General features: G+C 52.9%; 1 protein-coding gene across 1 annotated transcript in view; it reads left to right on the top strand.

The window, feature by feature from the left end:
- Positions 1–18,397, top strand: part of Gltp (glycolipid transfer protein) — a 23,541-nt gene extending 5,144 nt beyond the window's left edge. Inside the window, exons 2-5 of the mRNA XM_026409209.2 lie at positions 11,039–11,097; positions 12,208–12,341; positions 15,215–15,365; positions 17,279–18,397. Of these exons, the coding sequence (XP_026264994.1) occupies positions 11,039–11,097; positions 12,208–12,341; positions 15,215–15,365; positions 17,279–17,461 (527 nt within the window). The 3' untranslated portion in view covers positions 17,462–18,397. The remainder of the gene's footprint in view (positions 1–11,038; positions 11,098–12,207; positions 12,342–15,214; positions 15,366–17,278) is intronic.

Below are 18,397 nucleotides of genomic sequence, written 5' to 3'. Positions count from 1 at the left end.
TCCCCCTCTTTTATTCTTTTATAGCCAAGTATCATTAGACGTGTGTAATGCCATTTCTTTTTTCTAATTTTATTGGTGCATTATAACTCTACATAATGGTGGGATTCATGATACCACGTCCGTACATGCACATAGTGGTCTCATCTGTCTGGCTTCCTGTACTTCCCCTCCTCCCTCTTCCTGATCCCTTTGTTCTACTTACTGTCTCCTGTCTATTATTATTATTTTAAATTAGTGTGTTATAATCACACACAGGAGCAGGATTCATTACGGCGGGTTCATAAATGGACATAGCACACTTTGGTAGATTTTGTCTTTTCCTCCCCTCCTGGAAATATTTTTGTTTGTCATAACTGGTTTCCTTTGTATTTTTATGATGTCCCCTTTTTATTCCTCTCTCTCTCTAGCTTTCACATAGGAGAGGAAACATCTGACCTTGGGCTTTCTGAGTCTGGCTTATTTCACTTAGCATGATGGTCTCTAGTTCCATCCATTGACCTCAAATGACAGAATTTCATTGCTCTTTGTGGCTGAGTAAAACTCCGTGGTGTGTATACACCACATTTTCTTCATCCACTTGTCTGCTGACAGACACCTAGGTTGGTTTCATAACTTGGCTGTTGTAAATTGCTCCTCTGTAAGTGGTGGGATACACGTATCGCTCTAGCATGTTGGTTTAGTTCTTTGGGATAAATACCAAAGAGTGGCATCGCTGCGTCATATGGAGGCCCCTTTCCTAGTTTTTCAGGAATCTCCACACTGCTTTCCAAAGTGGTTGTACTGATTTGCAGTCCCACCAGTAATGTATGAGTGTTCCTTTCCCCCACATCCTCTTCAGCATTTGTTGTTTGTTTTCTTGGTGGCTGCCATCCTGACCAGAGGGAGATGGAATCTCAGGGTAGTGTTGACATGCATTTCTCTCGTTGCTAAGAATGTTGAACCTTTTTTCATATATTTTTTAGTCATTTGTACTTTTTTCTTTTAAGAAGTATCTGTGTAAACCATCTGCCTATTTACTGATTAGATTATTGGATTATTTCAGTTCTTGAGATCCAAATTCTAGGCATGATTTTTCTTCATTAATGCCTCCTAGTACAATTAAATTGGATGTCCATAGAATTCAGTCATAGAGGGGCTGGGGTTGTGGCTCAGGGGTAGAGCACTTGCCTAGCGTGTGTGAGGCAATGGGTTGGAGTCTCAGCACTGCAAATAAATAAATGAATAAAATAAAGGTTCATTAACAATTTGATATATATAATTTTTTAAAAATCTGACTCTACAGGTATGTGGGACTCATTAAATAGTCTTAGAGTGAGCCCAAAGAGATTGGTTTGCTATAATTTTTGGTTCAATGCTTACTTCATGGGGTGGGGGGTATGTGTGTGTGGCAACCTAGAAACTTACTGCCCCAAAACTCTTAAGCCAGAGAGTCAAGGTGACTTGCCCACGGCCACACAGCCAGGGAGTGTCTGCATAACCAGGCTTGGATCCGGCCTCTGACTCCTTGTGTAGTGCTCTTGCCAAGGCCTGCCTGTTGCCCTGGCTTCTCTCCAGGTGCTTGGCTGCTGTGGCAATCCGGGGCTCTGCTGGCACCAAGGTAATTTTGCCACTTGGCAAGTGGCCTGGGAGCCAGAGCAGATATGCGCATTTCCTCTGAGGCTGGCAACCTGCCTGTCTGGGTCTGCCACTCCTGTTTATTTGAATGCAAATAGGAATGGTGGAGGTGTGGAAGTCCCTTTGTGGAAGGAGTCCCTAACAGGTCAGCTTTCCTTTAATTGGGACATGGAATCTCCGAACTGCTTTCCATGGTGGTTGCACCAATCTGCAGTGCCAGTGCCACCAGCAATGTGTGAGTGTACCTTTTCCCCCCACATCCCCACCAACAGTTGTTATTGCTTGTATTCGTTGTGTGTGTGTGTGTGTGTGTGTGTGTGGTGCGGGGGACTGAACCCAGGGCCTTGTGCATGCGAGGCAAGCTCTCTACCAACTGAGCTACGTCCCAGCCCTATCTGTGTTCTTGATAATTGCCATTCTGACCGGAGTAAGATGAAATCTTAGAGTAGTTTTGATTTGCATTTCTCTAATTGCTAGAGAAGTTGAACATTTTTTCGTATATTTGTTAATCATCTTCTGAGAAGTGTCTGTTCACAGTTTCTTAGCCCATTTATTGATTGGGTTATTTACTTTTTTTTTTGGTGTTAAGTTTTTTGAATTCATTATATATCCTGGAGACTAAGTGCTCTATCTGAGGTGCGTGTAGTAAAGATGTTCTCCTCTGCTGATATTTTTTTTTTTTTAAATATTTTTAATTGTCAATGGACCTTTTTTTAATTTACTTATATGTGGTGCTGAGAATCAAACCCGGGGCCTCACACATGCTAGGCAAGTGCTCTACCACTGAGCTACCACCCCGGCCCTCCATCCCATTTATCAATTCTTGATTTTATTTCTTGTGCTTTAGGAGTCTGGTTGAGGAAGTCAGGACCTAATCTGACACGATGAAGATTTGGACCTACTTTTTCTTCCATTAGGTGCAGGGTCTCTAGTCTAATTCCTAGTTCCTTGATGCACTTCGAGTTGAGTTTTGTGCATAGTGAGAAATAGTGGTTTAATTTTATTTTGCTGCATATGGATTTCCAGTTTTCCCAGCACCATTTCCTGCCTGGGAAGCAACCCCTTATTACCCCTTGTCCTATAAGAAGCTACCCCTATTGCAATAAGCACTTCTGAAACTCAGGTTCACCACCACGTCCCTGATATGCTTTGTTTTTTGTTTTTATTTTTTTGGGGGGCCGGTTACCAGGGATTGAACTCTAGGCACTAGGCCACTGAGCCACATCCCCAGCCCTTTTTTGTACTTTATTTAGAGGCAGGGTCTCTCTGAGTTGCTTAGTGCCTTGCTTTTGCTGAGGTTGGCTTTGAACTTGCAATCCCACTGCCTCAGCCTCTGAGCGTGATTACAGGCGTGCACCACCATGCCCAGCTGTTTTGTTATTTTTTATGTTAATGCAAATATACATTGAGTTTTATTGTTGTATAGAGTAGCCCAAGACAGACAGGTGAAATCATATTCACCTTCCCAGTGCAGCAGGTTAGTGCCCGTTGTGGTTGAGTTCTAGAGGAACTAGCTGGGTTCTAGAGGAAGGCGACGTGGACTGTGGCCCGGGAGGGACCCTCGCGGAGAGACCAAGTCAAGCAGACACTTTGTGCAATGGTTTGCACAGTTCAGGAACTGCCTCTGGCCTCCTGGCATCGGCTGCAGGTGCATTTGCAAGAGCGTGATTGGTGAGGCTCCAGGACCTTGAGGAGCACCTACACGGTGCTGGTGGTGCACACTCATGATCTTACCTGGCCTGAGTCCACTCAGCAAGCCGGGAGGGAGCCGCCGCTGACCCGGTTATGTTTTCCTGTCAATCCACCTAATAGCCTCTGTGTGGCTGTTTTTGCGCTCAGGGGAAAAGTCATTTTGAATCTACTTTTCTTTGATATCCATGCCCTGAGCACGCTGGACAGTTGAGTGGAGAGAAACATGGACGTTCACATCCAGCTGAGCCAGCCTGACCTTGGTTTCGTGGGACTGAAACTGTGCGTTCAGGCACAAGTGTTCCCCCAACTGGCCTACAACAGAGACCCCCAGGGGGTCCATGGAGGTGGCACCACAGATGGTGTTGGTGCTGAAGGCCTGGACTACCCCCTCTTTGCACAGGTAGGCCAGTCACCCTAGAAACTGGACCTCTTGCCACACAGCCCTTGGGAAACAGGGGTCTGCCAAAAAGGAGCCACCTCTGAGTCTTGTGACCGGCTGTCAGGGCTCGGGCCTGCCATGGCCACTGTATGCTGGGAATTTCTACAGCATTCTCCTCCACAACACGGGGAGGCCAGCGCAGCATGCAGACCAGACCATCCGTGCACACCTATTGTGTCCCTTGATGATGGGGTTAGGTCTTTCTGCGTTCCAAGAAGCCTGGCCTTGGGGTCAAGGCCCAAGGTCCAGCCTCTGCTGCTAGAGGGAACCGAGGGAAAGGCAGGAAGGAAATCTGTCTTCCATTCTGGTCTGCAGAGCCTGTGCCCCATCTCCGCCCCATGATGACTCCCTTGGGGGCAGAAGTCAGGCCCTGTGGGGACCTAGCAATGCGTGTGGCAGAGCCCTGCAGAGTGTAGGTGGCCAGCTGTTGTCAGGCTGAAAAGGAATGGGAAGAATGCATGACAAAAGAGCTTGGTAACATCTACTGCAGGACCCCTGGTCAGCCAGTGTGGCCCCTATTTCCAGGGGCTCCCAAGATCAAGGACCTTAAGAAATAGGAGGAGGGCTGGGTTGGGGCTCAGTGGTGGAGTGCTCACCTAGCCTGGGTGAGGCCCTGGGTTCCATCTTCAGCATCACATAAAGATAAATCAACAAAATAAAGGTGTTGTGTCTATCTACAGCTGAGGAGGGAGAAAAGAAAAAGAAATATGAGGAACTGGCACCATTTTGCAGAAGAGGAAACAGGTTCAGAGAGGCAGGGGATTTGATGACACTAGAAGGGGCCTGGGTCTTTGAAGCTGGTCCAGCCCGTGACAGGGAGACCAGCCCTGTAACAGGACACAGAAGGCTAGGGGAAGGCTTCTGGGGCAGAACAGGGCCTATCCCCTGTCTGCTGTGTTTGTGGGGGAGGAACCAGATAGGAGGCCTGGCCCTGGGAGAGGGAGACAATGTGCGGTTTTCAACAGGCTCATTAGAATGGAAATGGTGGCTTGGGTCCATTGTTTAAGCTTGGGAATGGCCTGGGTGGACTGACGGGAGTCCTTTTGTTACATTCTTAAGTGTTACTTGTATCAAGGTCTTTTTTTTCTTTTTTGGATGGAGTGTTAACTGTATCTGAGCATTTCAAAGTCCTTACTCTGGACAGCCCTCCCCAGGGTCCTATAAAACCTCCCTGTCGCCCAGGCAGATAGCAGCAACTCAAACTTCCCCGCTAAAGTGATTTGTTCTCTGCTTTGTTGTCCCTCCAAGTTCCTTCTGAAATCCCTTTTTAATGGTCTGAATACACCTGAAGTCATGATTTTATGACTGGGCGACTTCCTCCTTATCAGTCAATCCGTCTCCCCCTCCTCCTTCCCTTCCCTTCCCTTCTCCTCTGCTTTCTCTTTCTTTCTTTCCTTTTTTTCTAATGCAGTGCTGGGGACTGAACCCAGGGCTTGGGACATGCTAGGCCAGCTCTTTAATGCTAGCCATGTCACCTTTGGTTTGTTTGTTTGTTTGTGGTGCTGGGGGTTGAGCCCAGGGCCTTGTGCATATGAGACAGGTACTGTGCCAGCTGAGCCGCACCCCCAGCCCTCCTTGATTTCTTAATCATTGTTTTCTGGATTCCCTTTACCTTTGGGAAGGATGAAGATAATGACATAATGTATAATAATAAGCATAAATAATAATATCTTGTTTTTATTGAGTATTCACTGGGTGCCAGAAACTGTGCTAAGCCCTTTACTATAAAAACTCAGTTAAACCTCACAACAACCCTGTGAGGTAAGGTCATTGTCAGCCTCGTGGCTTAGAGAGGTTAACTAATTTCTGCCAAGCCACACAGCAAGTAGAAGGGATTTTCCCAGTTGCATTCCCAATTCATGGCTGGTTTTTGCCAAAAAAGTCAGTCATTGTGGACAAAGATTTAGCATGTCATGGGGTGCCTTTTTTTTTAATATTTTATTTTTAGTTGTTGATGGACCTTTATTTTATTCATTTATTTATGTGTGGTGCTGAGAATCGAACCCAGTGCCTCACACATGTGAGGCAAGTGCTCTACCACTGAGCCCCAACCCCAGCCCCACCTGGGGTGACTTTTAAAAGCAATATTGTGAAGGGTTTTATAAACACGTTTTTAAACAGTAAAATTCAAGCACAAACCAGTTTTAGGAACATGGACATTTCCAGGGTTCTTATCCTTACTGTGACCTGAGCCTGGACAACCCCTACCCTGAAATTGATAAATGATTCATCTCCATCAGCTGGAATTTGAGAGCCTCCTAGTATGATCCTTGTAACCCAGAGCCTGTAAAGTTAATCTCCCTGTGTCTTTAACAACTGAACTTTATTATCCAGCTATGGAAAAAAAAAAAAACAAAAACTGAGTATGGATTGGAGCCTCCCACACCCAGGGGCATTGCGACACAGGCCTCTCGCTCCTCCTTTTTCGAAATAAGCATTTATGGGTTGGGGTTAGGTGTGTTCCCATCCTGAGTCACACAGTGCATCTGTTTCTCAATGGAAATTACTCCTGAAATCCAGTGAGAGGGTGGGCCAGGGCCATGCAGCTCTGGCACCTTGCTGCCCCGCAGGAGGTCTCACCTGTTCTAAAAGAGGAAGACACTGTGGGCAGCTTGGATGGAAATTTCCACATATGTGCTGGCCGTGGTTTTGTTTGGTGGGTTTGTTTTTGCAAGGGCAGGAACCCAGGCAGGAACCCAGGGCTTCAAATGTGCTAGGCAAGCGCTCTGCCAGAGGGCTGGACCCGCAGCTGCACTGTGGCCTCGCTCAGAGCACAAGAACTGTGCTTTCCAACCCTGCCGAGGCTAGAAAAAAAGGAAATGAGTCTGATTCCAGGTGGCATTTGGTAACTGTTAGCTTATGGGGAATTCTGCTTTCTGGGCAGTGTCACCCATCTGAACTGTGGCAGAGACCCAGGCAGGAGGCCCTGAATGGCCCCTGGGCAGCCAGAGTAGTCCTGGACATCATGCACAAGTCCTTCCCCTGGATTCCTGGGTGTGTCTCCTATTCTGCAGGTGATTCTGACACTGTGGGCTATTTGTCTTTCAAGTATCTATCAGAATAGAAGTGCTGCACACAGAGCAGGTGGAATAGCCCCCAACCATCAGGAGAAGGTTTTAAAAGTACCCAAAGAGGCTGGGTGCCATGGTGCAGGCCGAAAAATCCCAGATACCCAGGAAATCCCAAGCTCCTGAGGCAGGAGAATCCCAAGTTCAAAACCAGCCTCAGCAAACTTGGGCCCTAAGCAACTTAGCAAGACCCTGTCTCAAAAGAAAACATCCGAAGGACCGGGGATGTGGCTCAGTGGTTAAACGCCCCTGGGTTCAATCCCTAATACCAAAAAAAGAAAAGAGAACGGAAGAAAAAATAGAAAAAGAAAGTTGCAAACACTGTTATATGAAAGCAGGGACATTTGTGTTATATTTTGACAAATTCCATCCAGAACAGGTGAACAGAGAAGGTTGGTACATTCATAAAGTTATTTGGTAGATGAGCCAGGCACCATGCCACATGCCTGTCTTTCCAGCAACTCAGGAGGCTGATGCAGGAGGACTGAAAGTTCGAGGCCAGCCTTGGTGATGTATCGAGGCCCTAAGCAACTTAGCAAGACCCTGTCTCAAAATAAAAAGACTAGGGATGTAACTTAGCAGTAAAGTGCCCTTAGATTAAAGACCCAGTACCCCCCCCCAAAAAAAATTGGTAGATGAAAAATACTACCCTGTTTTAATTTTCTTTTTATTATTGAGATTAAACGTATTTTTCATTTCTTCTGTGAATTACTCATTGTTCTATATTTTTGTCCTTATGAATTTGTAAGACCGCTTTGCACACTAGGAATAATGGCTTTTTATCTGTTCTATTTGTTACACAGATGCTACCTCCCAACCCGGTTTACTGTCTGGCTTTGATTAGTGTTAGGATTCCCCCTGCCTCATAGTCTTTATTTTATAATCAAATTTATTGGTTTTTTCCTTATACCTCCAGCATTAAGTAGCATGCTTAGGAGGAAAAAATATGTCCACCAAAAAGCAGGGGCCAGGTGTTGCCAATAATCCCATCTTTACTGTATTGGAATCTGTGCCCATCTGAGCTGGTTCCGCGAAATAAGATGGTGGGATCATACCTGGCCGGTTACACCCCCACCCCAGGTAGGATGATGAACTAGAAAACCATCCCAGCTCCCTCCCTCCCTCCAGGCAGACAGGTTCTGGTGACGTTCTAAAGAGCCTGTTTGCTCACAACAATTAAAACAAGTTTAGGGTAACTTAAAAACTGGTAAAACAAGAAAGGTCATTTTGTGGCAGGCTGCTTTCTGTTGGAAAGGTAAGGCTGCAGGACGCTAGAAGTGTGCCCTTCTCTGTCTGAGCAGCACCAAGTTCAACCTGTCCAAAAGGCCACTGCTGCTTGGGAATTAAACCCTCCTCTGATGTCTGTGAGAGTTCTTTTCTTTTTCACTTTTGACACAAGTAGATGGGAACACTCTAGAAAGAAAGATGAGGGTGGACTGGAAGCAGCCTGGCTCTGTAATGGGTCCGAGTTCCTGGTGCTCCTGTGTGGCTTTTCTGGGCGATAGGAAGTGAAGGGCGGAGCCCAGAGGGTCAAGTCATTTGGCCAAAGCCACACCAGAGTCAGGTTTTGAGCCCTTGACTGGCTGGCTGTAGGGCACCAGGCCCTGACTTCTGATCACCAGAAGCCACGTAGGGATGCTTGCGGTGACCATTGCCCACTGCGCATGCGTGGAGACCGCGGAGCTGGAGATGTGCAGGGGAGCGCCCTCCTGCCCACGGTCCCCTCTGTGCATGGCCCCTTCCTGTGGATGCTGAGGTCCCATTCCCAGCCCTTACCTCCCCCCCTTCTCTGCTGAAGTCTGACTCAACCCCCTCTCTGCCTCTGCGGGTCTCCAGCCTCAGAAGTGCCCTTCAGCACGGCCGTCCTTCCCCCACAGCTGAGCAGCCCTGGTCCTGGGCCTCGACACCACACAATAAGGCCTACTGTCAGGTCCCGGCTCCTGCTGACCACAGCGCCCCGTGACCCTCGGAGCGCACTGTCAGGAGAACCCCAGACAAAAAGCCTTTCTCCCCGCCATCAGGGCAGGGCCACCAGAAGGGTACCAAAGCCATTTTTTCAAAGATCAGGATGCTGAGAACATTTTTTTCTGCATCTAACGTGGAGCAACCTGAGTCATTGAGAATAGCTAAGAAGCCACCCCCTTGACTGCTGCTGCCCTGTCCCCAAGCCCTGGTTTCCAGTCTTGGCATTTGAAAACTGCGGTAGATCAGCCTGGGGCAGTGTCAGCAATCACAGCCGGGCTCCGAGCACTGGCTTGACCTAGGAATGCTGCCTCCTCAGAGCGTCTGGGATGTCCTGCAAGGTCCTCCTGTTACAGGCAGGGAAACTGAGGTCCCCACCCTCATTAGTCCTTCACCATCTCTGTTGGGGGGTCTAAGGAGCCTCGCAGGGAATAGCCTGGTAGGTTCCACGTTGCCCACAGTCCTTCCCTCGGTCACTGCACAGACATCATCCACGCACCTGGTGGGGTCACTGACTGAGCTGGGTGCCAGGCCCAGCAGGCAATCGGGTGCCCGCCCTCTCAGAGCTCCGTATGGTGGGCAGGAGGGAGCGTCTCCTGGGACTAACAGATTGCATGACCCAGGACGAGTTCAGTGGTGCTTCAGGCAGGGACGAAGGGTGGGATGGAGCGGTTACTGCACTAGAGCCCTTGGCAGGCCATCTGGGTGGCCCGAACCCCCAGCACAGCACCTGAGCAGTCCCTGTCCTGTGTCTTGTTTGGACACTCGGGGATGGAACTCGGGCTTCCCACGGTCTAGGCAAAGCATTCTGTCACTGAGAATTCCACCCTCTGATGTGGCCACCTAGGGGAGGTGCTGGCTGGCCCTTGGTGGGCAGCTTTGCCCCTGGACTAAGGATCCTGACTCTGGTAATGATGATGTGAAGTCATGAAAATGATCAAAGCCCATTTATCCAGGGTTCACCTCACGGAGCCCTCAGGGTGTTTGATGTGTTATTTATTTACATATATGTAGTATGTGATACATGCACACACATGCACACGCATGCTAAGGATGGAACCCCAGGGCCTTGCACATGCTAAGTATGAGCTCCACCACTGAGCCCCGTCCTAGCTGACGCACTATTTTTAATTCCTATGACAACCCTATGAAATAAGCACTGTAGTCGCCCCCTTTGACGCACTAGGAGACGGAGAAACACAGAGGTGAGGGGATGTGCTCAGCTGAGGAGTGGCCTGGTGACAATTCCAGCGCCATCCATCAGCACCCCTAGCCCTCATGACAGGGTGTTTCATTTAAAGCATCCGGTGCAATTAGAACATTCCAGATGGCCAGCCAGGTGTGCTGGGTCACCTTGGCTGGAATTGGCCTGCAGAAGTACTTTCCCCAGCCCCACCCGGTGCCTATATTGGGGGTCCTGCCCACAGTTTGGCACCCACCTCTGTCCTGCTCGTGGGGCCTTGGTCCCCGGCTTTGTGTCAGCCTGGTGATAGGTGGAGAGGACAGGCAGCTGCCTGCGTCAGGCCCAAGGGCAAGGTCTGTGTTGAGCCTTGTGCTGAAGAACTTACGGGCCCATGGGTCCTCCCTGCAGTTCTTTGACCTGTGTCCTGGCCCTGGGACAGCCTACCAGGGGACAGGGGGTGGAAGGGAGGCAGGCAGCAGGCGTCTCACGTTTCCCAAGGGGCAGTTTGTAGGTCTAGGTTCCATGAGCTTGGCGGGGTCACTGCTGGGCCAGGCTCTGCCAGGAAGAGCCAGAAGCCTGCTGTGAAGCACAGGGCGCTTCTAGGGGGACGAAGTGCGCATCGGGTGCTTCAGTCATCGAGTCCCTGGGGTCTGTTGTGTCACCTGCTGGACTGGAAATGTGGGCTCAGAAAGCTGAGGGGATGTGCCCCACCCCCTACAGGCGCAGAGCTGAGTCAAGCCCAAGTCATGCGGGTGCCACGCTGGACAGTGCAGGGGCCTGGATGGCAGAAAGTTCTAGTGGGAGGTGCTGGGCGGGCAGAGTGGGGTGGATGAAGGATGCGCTTCTGAGCCCTTCAGCCTCCATTTAAAGGCTCTGAAAAGTCCTGTCTCGTGACCTGGTCTTACCTGGTCCCAGCACTCCCCAGATGGACTTGTCCAAGAACACCCCTGACTCCTGTGAACAACTCTGCCTGCCCCTAAACACGGCGGCCTCGCCTCAGACGTCCACTCCTCTGTGGCCCACAGCGGTCCTGGACATCACCCCATTGGGAATCTAAATCTCTCTTGTTTTTCCCCCCAGATTGCCTTGGGTCCCCCGTGTTTACACCCATCAAGGCAGACATAAGTGGCAACATCACGGTATGTACTTGGCCTGGCAGCTGCAGCTACAGCACCCACAGTAATCTAACCCTGCTCCCAGCTGCAGGCTCCCCAGCCCAGGGACAGGCTGCCATGGAAGACAGGCTTGGCCCCAAGATCATGCGCTGGAGCCTGAAGTTCCTGGTCCTCCTCTGTAATAGCGCCACCTAGTGGCAGCTGGGCAGGGCTCAGGCAGGAGGATATTGCCCCCTCCACCAAACAAGTCAATGCCAAAGTCCACAGGTGGCACTGGCCCAGCTCTCTCCTCCCCTGGCCCTGGGCCTTCCGGTGCCGTCCCCCAGCTACAGACCCCCTCCCCTCGAGGGTCCACTCAGGGCCCACACAGCCTGGGGGCTTTCCACATGAACCAGTGGCCCTTTGAGGACTTCTGACAATGAGGAAGCTGAGGATTAGGAGTCAAAGGCTCACTCAAGGTCGCTTAGAAAGCTACAGCTGGGCGTGATAGTGCACATCTCCAATTCCAGCAACTTGGGAGGTTGAGGCAAGAGGATCGTGAATTCAAAGCCAGCCTCAGCAACATAGCAAGACTCTAAGCAACTCAGCGAGACCCTGACTCTAAATAAAATATAAGAAAGGGCTGGGGGTGTGGCTCAGTGGGTAAGTGCCCCTGGGCTCAATCCCTGGTACCACAAAAAAAGAAAGTGGCAGAGCTGGGATTCCCACCCAGCCCGACCTGGCTCCAGTTCAGAATCCTACGAGCCCATGTCTACTCTCTCACAGAAGCGAAACTTGAAGCACCTGGTGTCTGGGGCAGGGTCAGTGGTGGTTGGAGGAGCTATCCTCAGCTCCAGGACTCTAGCGCCAGGCAAGCTGGGGCCTGCTCCACCTGCATACTGTGTGGCCTTGGGCATGTCACTGGCCCTCTCTGAGCCTCAGTGTCCTCATCTGCAGTTTGGGATACTGATGAACTTCAGGATTGCCACTAGACCACATGAGACTCTGCCTGGAATGCAGACCCCACGCAGCAGGCCGGAGCCCGGGGGAGTTGGTGCTGGAGCCCTGCCGCTCCCACAGCCACGCCTCCCAGCAGCAGCACAGCTGGCTGTGAGCAGCTTTTCCAAGCAGAAAACCCCGTGTGTTCCATTTCAGAAAATCAAAGCCGTGTACGACACCGACCCAGCCAAGTTCCGGACCCTGCAGAACATCCTGGAGGTGGAGAAGGAAATGTATGGAGCAGAATGGCCCAAAGTGGGGGCCACGCTGGCACTGATGTGGCTGAAAAGGTGATGGCGGGGCAGAGGCGGGCCCAGGGCTCCGTCCTGTGCAGGGGGGAAGCCCTGCCATGCCCGCGTGGGGTCCACACTCCCTTCTAGTGGGATGCTTATTTTTTTTTAAGTTGAAAGACTTTTTTTAAAAATTTTTTTACATTTTATTTTTTAGTTGTAGTTGGACATAATACCTTTATTTTATTTATTTATTTTTATGTGGTGCTAAGGATCAAACCCAGGGCCTCACACAGGCTAAGCAAGCGTTCTACTGCTGAGCCACAACCCAGCCCGTGTGATGCTTACTAATGGCCAAGAAAAAGCCTCCTAAGGGCCAGAGCCTATTCCAGTGGTGACACATCCTTGTTCTAGTCCCTAGAACAGAATAGCAAGCGTCTGTTCCATCCTGGGCGCTGGGCTAAGCTCTTCCTACTCGGGTTGAGTTTCACAGGCTGTGAGTTAGGTGTGCTGTCTCCCTGTGTCGCAGAGGAGGCTCCAGGGACATCTGGAGGCCCAGTCGCACACCCAGGTCTTCCAAGCATAGTTGCACAGATTGTGCACCACACAGAGGTGTCCTGTTCAGGGTTGGTCACATAATGCACAAGGTGGGTTTCTATATTAGTTTCATGACAGAAATAACAGCCGTGTATGTGTGGCGGGGGATGTCCTAGGGATTAAACCCAGGGTGCTCCACCACTGAGCTCTACCCCCTCCCCCCCCACCTTTTGTTGTTGTTGTTTTGAGACAGGGGCTTGTTAGGTTGCCCAGGCTAGCTGGGACACAGTGGCATGCACCTGTGATTCTAGTGACTCAGGAGGCTAAGGCAAGAGGATCACAAGTTCAAAGCCAGCCTCAGCAACTTAGCAAGGTCCTAAGCAACTTAGTGAGACACTGTCTGGAAAAAAAAAAAAATTAAAGGGGCAGAAACGTCACTTAGTGGTTAAGCGCCCCTGAGTCCCGTTCCCAGTACCAAAAACAAGCTGTTCAGGCTGGCCTGGGACTTGTGATCATCCTGCTCCAGCCTCCTGAGTCACTGGGATCCCGGTGTTGACCACCACACTCACGAGAAACAACAGCCTTGAGGAGAAGGATTTCTATCTGATTTGCACGTGGGCATCCTCTGGACCGGGGCCCGCAGACACTGTGCTTTGAACTCACTGGGTCTCGACCAGCTCCAGAATTCTCCTGTACCTGTGCAGTACCAGCAGTGGCTAGGAGGCCAGAGGCCCATTCCTGGCCCCACAGGTGTCCCCAGTTGCCCTCCCTTGGAGGCTGGACCAAGAGCTGGGAGGGAGCCTGCCTCATTCTCTCCACTGGTCCCCTGGAGCCCTCCTGCCACCCCCAGCCCCATCACACCGTCATCTTGGTGAAATGCAGCGGGGAGGGTGAAGCTGGGCAGGAGCAGGTCTGCAGTCGGCACCCTATAGCACATTTTAGGAAGTGTCCCTGCCAAGCTGCCTGCCTTGGTCACTAGAGACTCAGGTCCATCCACCTCGCAGGTGCTGTGGTTTCTGGGGAGGAGCAAGCTGGAGGAGATGTCCCGATTGTTAGATGTGAGCTAGGCCAGGCCAAGGGGCACTGGTGGTCACCAGCAGGCCAAGGGGGTGAACCAGGCACGTTCTGCAGCCTCCTTTGGCATCGTTGTCTGGGGGAGTCAGCGGGCAGATCTGAGCAGCAGAGTATCAGAGCCAGGGCAGGGGGTGCTCCTGGAGGACAGAGCCACGTGGAGTGTCCCAGGCTGGGCAGGAGGGTCCCACGGAGGAGGGCACAGCCTTGCTGAGGGAAGCCTTGCTGCAGACCTGGCACACAGGCCTCGGGTGGGTGTGAGGCCAGAGCCTGGGAAGCCCAGACCAGATTGGGTAGGAACACAAGCCTGGAGGGGGGGTCTTGAGGAGCCACGGGGGGCAGGAGCAGTCAGTGGTCAGGGAGGCTTCAGGGGACACCATCCTCATTGCCAGGGGAGGGGGATCCAGGGCTCCAGAGCAACTGCTGTCCAGGGCAGGCCACAGCCGAGCTATCCTCAGCTCCAGGCTCCAGGCCGATCCCTGGTGGGCTCTGGGCTGAACATGGAGGGTCCGCCTCACCTCAAGGGTGAAGAGTGAGGGTCTCTTCGGTGCCCAAACCCAGCACTCCTGCCCTGTAAGGGCCCTGCACTCTAGCTGACCCCCACCACCCTGCAGGGAGGAAGTGGAGTGGCCCATCTGGGGACCTACTGGCACAGTGAGGGGCAGCAGAGGCAGGAGCCCAGCTGGGGGTGACGCAGGCTGGGAGGGTCCTGGCTTGGGAGCCTTTAGGAGGAACCTCAGAGCTCTCTGTGAAGTGGCTAATGGCGCCCCACTCAGCCTCCTGGGGGATGGGGTGCGGGGCAGGAGATGACACTAAAGGACTGGAACCCCCTTCTCCTGGCTCTGAGGAGGGTCTGTTGGGGCCAGTGAATCACACAGACGTGACGGGAGCAGGGGGCGGGCAGCTGTGGTGCAGTGTGGCAGGTTCAGGAGGGTCCCAGGGGCTTCAAGGTAGAAGCGAGCCCGGGGGCGGGAGCTGGGCTCTGCAGCCCCCTGTCATGTTCCCTCTGAGGGCCAGCACTTCACCCTCGGGCCCTGACAGCTGCCTGGCATGTGCCAACCTGTGAGAGGTCACATGGACATGGACACAGAGAGGACAGGCCCAGACCCCACCTTGGGGGTCTCACAGCTGGGCAAGGTGCTCGGGAGGGACCAGGCTGCGCCTGGCGGCCGTGTCCTCGTGGCAGGAGTGAGGCTTGGCCGAGGGCAGTGCCCATGAACACGTGGCTCACAGGAGGAGCTTAGCTCAGATGCAGCAGCCCCACCATGGCAGGGAGCACTGGCTGTGGACACGGGTCCTAAAGGGCCACCCTCTCTGGGCCACAGAGGCCTTCGCTTCATCCAGGTCTTCCTCCAGAGCATCTGTGACGGCGAGCGGGACGAGAACCACCCCAACCTCATCCGCGTCAATGCCACCAAGGCCTACGAGATGGCCCTCAAGAAGTACCACGGCTGGATCGTGCAGAAGATCTTCCAGGTGAGCCACCCTCCAGGACTGGGGAGCTGGGAGGGCCACCCGCTGCAGCTCCACCCCCCAGGCTTCCCCTGGGGGCCTGCGCTTGCCCCTTGGGGTGTCCTCTCTGGGGCAAGCTGCTGCACTGAGGGTCCCTTCCCGCCCACTTGGCCAGCCCTGCTCATGGCCCTGGGGGGTGGCATTTGCAGGTGCCGTGCCTGTGCGGCCTGACTGGGGAACCTCAGCAGAGCCCCTGAGGACTGCGGGTGGCCTGGCCTCACGGCCCCCCAGATTCCATCTGGATTCCCAACCCTGGAAAGGGGGGAGCAACAGCCCCTGTCCCCACTGAGGCATCTGCTGGAGGGACACTGGCCCCCGGGGTTCTTGGTGGCCTGCGTTGGGGTGACGTTGACAGGGCTCCTGGAACCAGAGCTCCAGCGCCAGCCTGGCTAGCGGAGGGTCCCTGGGGTTACCAGGCAGAGACGCCCACTGGGGGAATGTCCCCTGCAGGCTGCTGCTGGCCACCTGCCTCTTGCTGAGCCTCGGTCTCACTCGGCGAGGCCTCGCAGCCTGCCGTGGTAGCTTCCTGCCCCACTTCAACGGCCTGTTCCTCCTCACTGCCGCAAAACCAGGGTGTGGTGGCCAGTCTCGCCCCGTGAGGCACATGCTGAGAGCAGCTGGGTCAGGAGCCAGGCCAGGTCCAGGCAGGAAGGGCCAGTCACAGGGCAGGAAATGTCACCTCTGGCACAGCCCCCCTGGCATGGCTTGGGACAGGGCCTGTTCCCAGGGGCACCCTGAGAGACCACCCTCCCCTCAGTGCCTTGTCCCCACAGAGGACAAGTGGCCTGCATGCCTGGCTCAGGGAGCTGCCTGTGACCGCAGCCCCCGGTGCTCCAGGACACAGGGGCTGCTCTTACCCTAGCCCACAGGCGAGGTCGGTGGTGCTCCCATAAGTCAAGTCCTGGCCCACGGTGCAGGAGTGGGGACTGGTGTGGTGGCTCCACTCGCACTCCCAGCCACTCAGGAGGCTAAGCGAGAAGATCACTTGAGCCCAGGAGTCTGAGGCCAACCTAGGCCACACAGCCAGGCAGCTCTTAAAAACAAAGAAAATGGGGCTGGGGTCCTGGAGCTTCAGTATCCTCATATTTTTTATTTTTTAAAATTTCTCTCGTATTGGGGATTGAACCCAGGGCTGCTCCACGCTCGGCTATATCCCTGACCCTTTTACAATTTTTTACATTGAGACAGGGTCTTGCTAAGTTGCTTAGGGCCTTGCTAAGTTGCTGAGACTGGCCTTGAACTCAGGATCCTCCCGCCTCAGCCTCCCGAGTCACTGGGATCACAGGCGTGTGCCACTGCTCCTGGCTTCTCAGTGCTTTTCAAGTGCACTTTCTAAGTCCTAAAATTTGGGGTAGTGTCACCCACTGAGGACTAAAGAAAGACTGCAGCCTGGATTAGCAGCCTGTGCCCACTCAGTGGGCTTCCCAAGAAGCCGTTCCCCTTTTCCAGAGCATGCCACCCCCAAGCTCACGTGTGCCCGGTGCCAGCCCCTGTGCCTGGAGCTTTGCCGAGCACTTGGCATGATCTCCCTCATCTTGACGGAAGTGACTCAGGTGGATGCCATTATTATCCCCACTTTACAGACAAGGAAACTGAGGCTCAGAGAGGCTAAGTAACTTGCTCAAGGCTCACAGCTAGTCGGCGGCACAAGCTGGAGTGTGCGTCCAGGTCTGTCTGTCTGTCCCCCTAGTTGGTGTCCTTCCTGCTGTCCCTCACGGGGGTAGAAGGGGAAACACACCTCCCTTTCCTTTCCCTCCCAACACCACGGACAGCACAGACCCTGCCCCGCATGGACCTGGGGAAGCACAACCAGATCTCAGCGCGGGCCTGGGGTCCCGGCTGTGCCACTAACCCGGTGCCCCTCTCGCCCACTCAAGGCCGCACTGTACGCAGCGCCCTACAAGTCAGACTTCCTGAAGGCCCTCTCCAAGGGGCAGAACGTGACAGAGGAGGAGTGCCTGGAGAAGATCCGCCTCTTCCTGGTCAACTACACGGCCACCATCGACGTCATCTACGAGATGTACACCAAGATGAACGCCGAGCTCGACTACAAGGTGTAGGCGGCGCCCGCCCACGGCCACCGGCCAGCGCCACCGGCCACCAGCCACCCGATCACTGTGAATCAAGCCGGGCCCTCTGTGTCCCCAGAGCCCCCCAGCCCAGCTGGGGCCTGCAGGCGTCGGCCCTGCTTTTAAAAGTCATTTTTTGGGGGCGGGGGTCTATTCTAATGAAGCAATAAGTCATGATCCTCCTTCCAGGTCTTCTCTGGATCTCAGCGCAGGTAGACCCACTGGACCCTGCGGCAGGGTGAAAACACCCATTAACCGTTCTAATCAGTCAAGTCCTAGGGTTTTTGGTTTTTGGTTCTTTCCCCACCAGGAGCACAGCTCCTGGGCGAGGGTGGATGCCTGGCTTTATAGAGAAGCAGGTGTCCTTGGAGGATGTCGCTGAAGTAAGCTATGGGTATTTTAAGGACCATGAATAGTTGATAGGGAAATATGCAGGGTCCCTACTGCGTTGTTTGAAAAAGCAAACTGGTGTGTGTCCTGTGTGGTGTGTGCAGCGACCTCACAGCATGTCACTAGGAACCCTGCTCTCTGACTGGCTTCTTTCCACCAGACAGTTTTGGGTTTTTTTGGTTTTTTTTAAGTACGGAAACCAACCAGCAAGTCTTTGATGACCAAGAGGGTGTTTCTTTTCAAGCTGTTGGGCACACACTTGACCACAGATGCCTGTATCTGCATTCTTCTGCACGATTATTTTCTTCAGGGACAGGTTTTCCAACCTGAGAAACTACCTACCACATGAATTTCTGGAGGGGGAGATGGGAGCCCTCCAGCTCATGAGACCCCAGGAAACGCCCTGCTGCCTTAACTGTCCTTTTGGGGGCTAAAAAGAACTCTGGTTTTTAAAGTGGGGGCAAACAAAGCAACCCCAGAACAAGTGGTGTGTGTTTAAAAACCCAATGAGGAACAACTGGTGATTTATATGCAGAA

Source organism: Urocitellus parryii, chromosome 3 (assembly GCF_045843805.1).
Source record: "Urocitellus parryii isolate mUroPar1 chromosome 3, mUroPar1.hap1, whole genome shotgun sequence".
Taxonomy (NCBI): domain Eukaryota; kingdom Metazoa; phylum Chordata; class Mammalia; order Rodentia; family Sciuridae; genus Urocitellus; species Urocitellus parryii.
The sequence above is the reverse complement of the archived record's forward strand: the minus strand, read 5'-3'. Positions and strand labels throughout refer to the sequence as shown.